Raw genomic sequence first — 11086 nt, 5'->3', positions numbered from 1 at the left:
TTGCTGTAACTGTCCACATTAACACTTACCACTGTTTGGCTTGGAATGAAAATAAAGATGGAGCATCAAAGAACGTGTTTTATTATAATGGTACAGAAAGCTAAAAGAAAAAGGACAATAGGTTAAACTCACTGGAGTGCCATGAGTTGGCTAATTTGATTAGAAAAATATAGAAATCCTGTTTTCAGTTTATTCCAGAAATACATCCCCCCCCCCCCAAAAAAAAAATTTGCTCAGTGGTAAGTCTGAGAGCTCGCATTGCTGAAACCAGGTTTTCGATATCCCATTGTGAAACTTTGTGCTTAACAACAAACACAAATAAAATATAAAAACTACATATCGAAACATTTTAAAATCTTGTAAATTTTCTAGAACTTGGAATAACTTTAATCTTTTATAATTCCTTACTAAAAAGTGGTTAACAGGACGTTTGGATCCTCTTCTTGACAAGTCAGATTGACAGAGCTGATAGTCTGAAATTCAATATTTATATTACTAATAGAGGTTTTTTATGAAATTCTTCAAAGATAAAAAGGAATCACTTTTCATTTTTATACTGTGTAACAGTTTCCAAGTAATCTGAATGATTTTACAGGTTCGTCTTCTAATTTTGTGTTTATTAAACAATTTATTATTTGTTTATATTATGCTTTAGATTTAAATATTTGAATGATACACAACTAAGTAGTTTTTTTTTACTTTATTTCAATAAACAGACAGTTTTGATAAAGTAACTGGCCTATATTTGATATTTCTACAAAAGCTTAAGGTTTTGTTTCTGATTTTAAGAAAAGTTTCATAGGATTACAATGTATTTATAATTTCTCAATAAATAAATTTCAAAGATACTCATCATCATGTTTACAGGAATACTTTCTCACCTCAGGTTTGACTTTTGTTTGGATTTGATTTGACAGTTTTACTGCTGTATTTTAAAAAGATTAAAATTACTACTAGATTCTAGGTGCCAGTGGTTTATTTGGTTTAAAAGAACCACAATCATAATACAATAATTGACTAAAAATGTTTAAAACATATTATTTTGTAGCAAGTGGGTACTACTATATAGAAGTTTAAACGTTCGATCATGTTTGAAAAGTTTGTTATCAAGAGAAAAGAACTAACGATATGTAGATGTTCTTTAGTAGTAGAATATAGACAGTGTAATATAAGTTTGTGTATAAGAATTATTTAAACTAATAGGGATAAACATGACACAACATTGAGAAGTATTTTAGGAGTGTTTCTAATACGGTGAAACCCCAATTTTACGCGGCCCGATTTAACGCGAATTCGGATATAACGCGATGGGTTATTAACTCTTTCGACACCGGCTGGGACTGACCTTGTAATCATAACCTCGTTATAGTGTACATACTAATAACTTTTAATATTTTAAGTGTATCTTTACAAAATTTTGTAGACTCATAGTAAACATTAGAAGCCTTTTGCACACACAAAAATCAGATTTTTTAATGAAGTATTTTTACTTCTTTTTTTTTTTAACTAGTCTGAGTGCAAAGTGATTTTCATGTCAAAATTAAAAATACTTTTCGTCATCTAAAATATCTCAAATTTCCTTTGTGTAATCCATAAAACCTCCTAAATGCATTTCAAACGTTTTTTCTCACTAAATCCTTCAACAACGCTTGAAGCCTATCTGAAGAGCCTGAACATCAAGGAAGTTTGCCACTTAGGTGGGATGGTCTGGGCAGCAGTCAGCCTGTTGTGTATAGAGAAATACTGGGAGAAGGGTCTGGGGCTAGCCTTTTCATCACTGCAATATACCACGGAAGATGATGATGACGAGACAGATTTGTACGGCTTCACAGATGAAGATGTGCTTGAGGCAAAGAAGCTGTCTGAATGAAGCAAATAAGAGCAACACCAGTGGTATTCTGTTGACAACGAATGCCCAACATATGAGCACTTGACGGACGCCGAGATCGTCCGTAACGTAACTATAGCACCGACGGAGGCAAGTGTATCAGTTCTCGAGCCACAAGAAGAGGATAATGAAGATCCTCCATCACCACCACCAAAAGTGTCTGAAGCCATTGAATACCTCAAGGCTAGCCTCCATTGGCTGGAGACTCGGGAGGTGGACCACGTAAAAATTCTCAAACTCAGAAGCATTCCAGATTTCGTTTGCAGCCAGAGACATGCTACATTCAAGCAAGGAACACTTGATCAGTTTTTTAAGAAAATAAACTGCAAATGATGATTGCTAATATTCTTGAATATTTTTATTTGTTGTTTTGTTTATTAAAAAACCTACTAAAAATAACTTGTGTTTTAATTTCTACTGTAACAACAACGATTCATTCGCAAAATTCTTTAATTCAGAGGTAATTCACTTGCCAGAAAGGGAACATGTAAAAAAACTAGTCAAAGAGGGCAAATATAGAGGTGTTTTAGGATGTTAGGTCAACATTGGGTCAGTTTGAACAGTAATTTTCTTGAACCCCGATTTAGCGCGACCCCGCTTGTTTCGCGATGACATTTTATGGATCCCAACGATCGCGTTATAATGGGACTACACTGTGTTATGTTTTACAAAAGTTTTAAAATACAACAGTACTTAATAGTTGTTTAGAAGATCTTTTTTACACAAATAAATATTTATTAAGATACTTGTTTTTTAGCTTTGTAAGAAAAAACATTGAAGGGATTTGTGCATAGTTATCACAGTCAAACCTGCATATGCTGTTTTTTCATTCTTTTGTTCTGTAGCTAACAAACCATCATATTCAACCAACACAGCTTATGTCTCTCAGCGACAAGGTCAGAAAGCCCAAGCATTTTCCTTTGGTTCGTCCTTCTATGACTTTTCAAACGCTGTTGAAACTGAAGGTGGCTCACCAGGGGGCAGTTACAGTAGCTCATTTGCTGCAGAGCCAGGTAGTAATTATTCAAGATTTTTCAGATTAATTGATTAGGGTCGTGACTCGTAAGAAATGAGTGTTTATGATTATTACTGTCAAAGCCTCGTGTGAAAATAATTAATTACTTGAATTTAATTGATTAGCAAATTTCACGTATTGTCAAGCTTTAAATGTTAGTGAATGTGTAAGTGCAGGCTGCACTGTAACTTGTTAAAATGTACAAGTCAAAGATTTTATGTATCATTAGTAATGTACATGGTTGTTTATGAGTTAAACAAAAACATTATTTCTTCTGGAAATTGTATGCCTAACACACAACTTAAAAGTGAAAATTATAATAAGATTGTAAAGGAAAGACGAAACAGGTCTGAATAAAGAGCTGATTAGAAAGCCACTACAAGAACAAATGAAAGTTCTGCAGCACTCAAGAATAAACTTTTTTTTTAGTGTAAATTGTGTCGAGAAGGGTTAACTTTAAGAATTTCTGTCACACTCCTGATAGTGTTATTTTGCTCACTTGCTTTTGTCATATATAGAGAACTAACTTTTGAAATTAAACAACTACTGTTTAACAGAACAAACACGCGTGTTACTTTACACTTCCCCTCCCAAACAGGTTATAGATCGGTACAGTAATGTTACTTGTTGCATATCTGCAGGTTTCTCAGTAACAACATGAAAAAGTGATTCAGATTAAAGAAAAACAAGATTTTTATACAGGCTTTATATAAACACACATTAAAAATGGAAGTTAGAATGAGAAAGTAGGGCAGATGATACAGGTATAGATAAGAAGCTGACCATGAAGTGGATGAACAACTGGGATAGTTGATGGTACAATGGAGACTAAACATTAATTGTTTGGTTTAACTACTAAAATAAAGGAATTTGTGTAACTTGTTTAATAGACAGAATCAATGACTAGTGTCATATACAATAATCAATTAATTGAAATTTATGTTTCCCACTATTATTGTTTTGATTATTCCAATTATCCAAGTAATCAAATTATTTCTATTATGATTTCTTCTTATTTTTGATTAATCCTTTCTCCACGAGCATCTTTTTGTGCATATGTCATGAGGTTTTTATTTAGTTACATTCAAAATTTAATTAAACTACTTTCTTTTCATGGTATACCAATAAATGTAGCATAAAACCATAGCTAATAATCCATATTTTAATAGTATATAAGTTTTAATTTCTTAATTTTATAAGGCATGACGTTGACAAAACCTTGTCGAAACGTTGTACATTTGCTGTTATGTTAAACTTATATTAAAGTGTTACTTCATTACCCATTCAAGCCGTCTCCAACCATTATTTGGGATATTTAAGGTTAGATTAGGTAAAATTAATAATAATAGTAATATAATACAAAAATATTCAGAGGGTATGCTTGCGAGTAGCTCGTGTGTAATGTAATTCGTTAGTGTAAGGTGAGCCACACATTTACAACTAATAATGGTACAAATTAGTTTTTTTTTGTGGTGGTGGTGGTTACGAAGTCAGTCAAATTGGCCGACTTTGTATAGAATTAGGATAGAAAAAATAACAAAGTATAAAGTTTTACTGAAAAAACATTTGAAATTTATTTAGGAGGATTAAGAGGTCATGCAAATGAAATTTGAGATTTTTGAGGGGAAGAAAGGTATTTTTGATCTTAACATGGAAATCATTTCACACTCAAAATAGTAAAAAAAGACTGTATATTCACAGACAAATCTCTAGTAAAAATATTTCATTAAAAAATCTGATTTTTTGTGTACAAAATACTTGTAATGTTTAGTAAAAGTCTGCCAAATTTTGTGAAGATACACTTACTGAATTAAAAGTTGTAGCATGGAAACTATAATAAGCACAAAATAATTACGAGTTCAACTATCTGATGTGTATCTAATGTTATGCACCAGTGTTACCTTTTCTTCACATTTATGTGAATATTCAACTGAATTATAAACATTCCTTAAACAGATTACCTAATCAGTTTTAACACTGTGAACTACAACTGTATTATAAACATTCTTTAAACAGATTATCTAATTAGTTTTAACACTGTGAACTACAAATGGATTATAAACATTCCTTAAACAGATTACCTAATTAGTTTTAACACTGTGGACTACAACTGAATTATAAACATTCCTTAAACAGATTACCTAATTAGTTTTAACACTGTGAACTACAATTGTATTATAAACATTCCTTAAACAGATTACCTAATTAGTTTTAACACTGTGAACTACAATTGTATTATAAACATTCCTTAAACAGATTACCTAATTAGTTTTTGAGTAAATATTTTTAGGTGCCTCACACTTGATGTGACTTTTAGAGTTAACATAGTCTCTAAATGCTGTTGTTTTATAACTTTTAACATCTTTTACAAATGGAGAACTATGATCGATATCCGTGGAATTTCTGCACATGATACAGAAAATGTTTCCGTTGTCATCTTGAGATAGCCATGGAAACTTTTACCATGTCACCTAAAGATAGACTTATTATTCATAGTTTTTAATGCAGTTTTATTTCAACCATAAAACAAAGTTAAAATTGTATAGTTACTAAAGTGACAAGTTTTTCTGATACCAAATAAATCTGTTACAATTTATACCACTTTGTTTACTCTTGTTTATCTTGACTTGTTAAATTTGGCACAAAAATATATTAATTTTAGTGTACTTTTAAAGTTTTTTTCAGTATAATGTTTTATTATTTTCGTTAGGCTCAATAGAAAGCTCTTATGAAAGTGTATGAATAGGCCTAACCCTTGCTCGGTGATGTTAATAATATGTCTGTCAAAATGATATTAAAAAATATTCTATTGACTCCTAAAGTGGCAGTGGTTTAATTTTTAGACTAATGTTTGAATATTTATTCTAACAAAAATGGTTGAACATCATTTAAAATTATCAACAGATCAATTTAATATATCTGTTTTTTTAACATTGGGTCTACCTCAAATGACCTCTTTTGCCATTTGTTACATTAATAATTTTTTAACTCTCTCTCTTTGGCTTAGCGTGTGTAGTGTCTAGTTGTTTGGATATCTTCTCATCAGAGCTGGTAATTAAGTAACTTGATAAACAGGCTTGCTTGGTGGGTTTCGCTGTAGTAATTTATTAATTTACTGGTTCTAATTTGTCCAGGTGTGAAACATGTCAAAACTATATTATGAGAACATCTATTAACAATATCTACAACTACCTGTAAATATGCGATTCCCTGCAACCTAGTCAAACTTTGTATGAATGTTATTCAGGAAGTAGTATTCTGTCAAAAACAGAAGTTAATTTAAATAATTATAACAAGTGAACTTGATTGTATGAAGGAGTGTTTTTTCTTCATGTTTTCATATTTATTTATGGATGAATGATGTCAACGTTGTGGCGGCACCTAGTGCTGTGAGAGACTACATAGAGCTTTCCCATGTGCTAACAAGACTGAGCCATGCTTGTTCACTGATCAATATGCCATTATTTTTTCATCTTATTGATTTAAAATTTTGCTCCATGATTTTGGTAATTTACTATAACTATCACCGGATACTTTTGGATTAATTCTGTGCCCTGTCATGTTTATTTATTGATGAATACCAAATTTATTTGCATTTGTATGTTACAAAATAGGCATATTCTTTCTTCAGCAAACACGTGTATAACAACGAAGAAAACAATGAACAACAAATTCATTTCTAAAAGTTTACAAAGAAAGTACATAGAAAAAATATAAGCAGATGATAAAAGTTTTTGAAAACATGTAGTTTTTTAATTTATCATGGTTGATAAATTTTGAAACTATTTCAGTAAGTCCTGTTTTCATGTTTCATGTGATGTAATATGATGTTGTAGTTGATGTAAGAACTGCTACTAGTATTTTCTAACTTACTGTACTAATGTTAAGAGCTTAGGGAAAATAAAGTTAGTTTAAACCTAAAATTATTTATAAGTAGAACTGGGAGATTAGTGGAATTTGCTAATTGATTAATTGGTGGTCTTGTTAATCAATTACATTCAAATAGTTGATTATTCTTACATGAAACTTGTATTGTTGGAATGATTGAAAATGGTAATAATTAGAAATGTAAATTTTGATTAGTTGATTATTTTTGGTGAGTCATGACACTAATAAATTAAGTTGAACCTTGAATTAGTTGAAAATAATGATAAATCATAATGGTAATATATCAGTTGCTTCATTACATTAATTGATTTAGTCATAATTTTGATTAATTGATTATTTTATGTGACAGTAATTGATGCTTATGGGTAATCAAGTTAAAATTAATCCTTCAGCTGTAAACTTGACAATCCAAATGAGGCCTAACCAATGACTTATTCAATGAAATCATAACATGAAACTTATAATTGATATTTTTATAAATACAACTGAAAATCCTGTTTGCTCTATCACTAACAACAGCATACTACTTGGATGGCATAAAAGACTGATGAACCAGAACACCAAGATTTGTTTAAAAATCTTAACACTGTTAATGTTATTTTAATTGAAATTATGCTTATTATTTAAATGATGATAACTCCCATGCATTAACTGTAATTAAAAGCCATTTATTCATCCAAGTTGTCAAATAATCTCAATCTTTTTGTAAAGCAGCAGCATCCTCATCATAACCAACAACACTTAACTTTAAAAAAAAAGACATTTGAAAATTAAATAGTACAGTGTAGAAAGAAAAGTGAGACACTGGTAAGCTAAATATTCTTTTGACTTAAATGTAGGAATTGGTAATATATATCTGATAATATTTGCAATAAGTAGTTAGATTCAAACAGATCAGTTCATGATTTAATAAGATTACTTTCTTTTACAACCAGTCAGGGTAAATACCAACCCAATGAAGCTCTATCATCTACTGTAGGATACAGTATTCAGCCTCGACAAGGGTCAGCACATCCTTATGCATCAGCTGACAGAAGTGGTCTTCCCAAATATGAAAGCTATCAAACAGCAGGACGTAGAACAATTGTTTACAACTATGATTCTCGCCCACAAGTGAGTCTTTGGTCATAATCAGAATAAATTTGTTGTATTTACCTTGTTTGCTCTTTTTGTAATTAAGGGTATAAAATAGGACAGAAAGGGTTGTGTTTTTTAATTTTCTTTTAATATTGTCAAATGTCCATTTTGCAGAATGTTAAATTTTCTAACACATTTATAACTCTCATTACGGGCTCGGTTTTAGGGACTGAATTTGTAACCATTTTCTTACTATAACATTTAATACAGCACACTTACCTTCACAAAATTTTACAAATTATTGGTAAACATTACAAGGCTTTCTAACACAAAATATCAGAATAAGTTTTAAGATTTTTTTAAGTAATCATTTGCTCTTGCATGTTTTCTTTTTAAATGTTGACTATCCAACATGCAAAGTAATTTTCATTTGAAGATTAGAATAATTTATACATCAGAAAATTGTCAAATTTCATATGCAAAATCTTTATAACCTAATAACCTCCAGATAATTATCAAATGTTTTCATTTTAGGGACAACTTTTTATATGTTATTTTCTCTATCTTATCTCTGTGCGGGTTTGGTCAGTTTGACCGTCCTCATAACCACCATAAAAAATTATGACATAGATATAAGTTATGCTTTTTTCATTTTAGAATGACCACAAATGTTTAGTCTAAATGGCTTATATCTCATAACATTATACATCTACTTATATTTATTATTAATATTTTATTGATCTTTCAGCGATATCTGACTAACATTACAATATATAAATATCTACTACTTGTGATTGTAAAGAAGTTTTTACTCACTTGCTGTACCTTGCATATTAAGCCTTACTAAATTTCACACCTGGTGGATGTAAAACAAAATAACTTTTTTAGGTTTTTATGTGCATTTTGAAATAATAAAAAATTATAAGTTACTCTATCAGTGTTGCAGAATTCCACTGTCATTTATCAGGCTTACTAACTAAACTGTATTTGGGTTTAAAACAGTAGTTTTTCAAATAACATTTTCATTTACCCCTTCCTTCCAAGAATTGAAACAATAATAATTTTAGGAAATTCCCACCTTCAAGAGCCTGAGAAAGTCACGTGGAAGAAATTCTGAGCTTTTGATTGGTTATAAAGTCACGAAGGATGGAAGTGGGTGTACTTAAGGAAGTATTTTCATAAAATGGAAGAGGTGGGTGGGGCCACCGTGTTTGATTCAGTAAATATTGTGACATCTCTACAAATAGAAAAGATAGGAGGCTCTTATTTTATATCCTAGCATGTCAATATTGGTAATTTGAATTTCTAATTCATAAGAAGCTATAGACTTTGTATTTTGACATCACAAACATCTAATTTGAACCATATCTGCATTCAACATACCACATGACACACAAATTTTGATATTTAAGAAATTTGTTCTAATATTTACATTTAAATTAACTAATGTATAATACTAAAAGTGGAGTAATAAATTAAAACTTGACACCAAAATTATAGTAATTCAATAAAATTTTGAATACAAGTCCTCAAATGTGATGACCCATGACAACAGGAAGACTCATAGTGATAGGATTAATTGATATACTTTCATTTCTGAACATACTGGCCACCAGATTGTTTTGTATTGAGAATAGTAATATGGACAAAGAAAATTGTAACATCAAAGATTGATAAATCTTACAAAATGTGGAAATTAAACAGACAGGTTCTTTCTAGGAGTTCCTTTTTTTCAATTTAACCACCTTCACTTATCCATAGTGTTACGATCACTCAGGTTCAGACTAAAGTCTGGTACATATAAGGTTAAGTGTTCTAATTTTTTAATTATAGAAAAATGTTAATTATATAGAATTTGTTTTTTAGATAAAGTAAAATATCATTATCTTGTTTTAAGAAATTAAATTGCCCTGTAAAATAGTGTTTATAAAACAATAACCTTACTGATATAGGGAAAGAAGTTTTTGTTTTACATTTCTTTTTTTTTTTACTTTAGACTTATGAAAAGTCACATACCTACTATCCCCAGGCTGCACAAGCAAAGTTTGGAACTCCTGAGACTGGACAGTTGAGTCATCAGACTGGTAAGATGCATATTGATATTCTCAAACCTTCTGTGAAGTTTTTATAACTGATGGTAGGGTTGGACATATGACCAGTCAAAGATTTGTGTATTCTCTGTTTTTTATCTTTGCTGCATATATTGAATTAAATTTCAATTATTTTATTATGTTCACTGGTTGTTTGTCACCATGTTGATATATCGATTCAGGTTTTTCATAGCAAAATATGAATGAAAAAAGTTATACAGAAGAAGCTATCACTAAAGTAGCAAGTTATAAAACTGCTTTGGTGGAGCTTTATGACAAGACAAACCAATCAAAATTAAATTCTCTTTAGTTTTAAGTTTGAACAGTTTATTTTTGATGCAAATAGTACAATTATGAATAATAACAAAATTGAAATGAAGTAAAACATAACATACTGGTAAGAATATGAAATAAAGAATTCTTAAAATCAACTTGTACCTTAAAAGATGCATCACAAAATAGTAGGAGATTTAAAAGTTCATTAGTCATCACATAAAGATTAAGTAAAATAAAAGTATTGAAAATTTAAAAAAATGTTTAAAAAGTAAAAAAAATCAGATTTTTGTCAAACCCTTAATTTATCAATGGTTTAAAAATATGATTAGGCATTTTAAAAATCATAATCATTATGAAAACAAAGAAATGGTAAATTCTGGCTTGAAATGAAAAAAAAAATTAATGATTTTAAAACAAAAAATTTCCAACTGCGGCAGTTGTAGTTCCTAGTGTTAAACTAATTAGATAATCTGTTTAAGGAATGTTTATAATACAGTTGTAGTTCACAGTGTTTTATTACTGTCCAATATTGTGGAATAGTTACGTGTTCATGTAGACCATTGGGAACAAAAATATTTACCAGTTATTACTGTCCAATATTGTGGAATAGTTACTGTGTTCATGTAGACCATTGGGAACAAAAATATTTACCAGTTATTACTGTCCAATATTGTGGAATAGTTAGTGTGTTCATGTAGACCATTGGGAACAAAAATATTTACCAGTTATTACTGTCCAATATTGTGGAATAGTTACTGTATTCATGTAGACCATCCAAAACAAAAATATTTACCAGTTATTACTGTCCAATGTTGTGGAATAGTTACTGTATTCATGTAGACCCTTGGGAAC

At 30.1% G+C, this 11086-nt stretch overlaps 1 protein-coding gene across 1 annotated transcript in view; it reads left to right on the top strand.

Moving 5' to 3' along the window:
* The window catches only part of LOC111087614 (zinc finger RNA-binding protein-like), a 19705-nt gene that overhangs the window by 4698 nt on the left and 3921 nt on the right, over nucleotides 1-11086 (top strand). Inside the window, exons 2-3 of the mRNA XM_022394874.1 lie at nucleotides 7727-7904; nucleotides 9865-9984. Of these exons, the coding sequence (XP_022250582.1) occupies nucleotides 7727-7904; nucleotides 9865-9984 (298 nt within the window). The remainder of the gene's footprint in view (nucleotides 1-7726; nucleotides 7905-9864; nucleotides 9985-11086) is intronic.

The sequence above is a fragment of the Limulus polyphemus genome, unplaced genomic scaffold (genome assembly GCF_000517525.1).
Source record: "Limulus polyphemus unplaced genomic scaffold, Limulus_polyphemus-2.1.2 Scaffold2382, whole genome shotgun sequence".
NCBI classification, from domain to species: Eukaryota; Metazoa; Arthropoda; class Merostomata; order Xiphosura; family Limulidae; genus Limulus; species Limulus polyphemus.
Note: the sequence above shows the minus strand (reverse complement) of the source record. Positions and strands in the feature narration are given on the sequence as shown.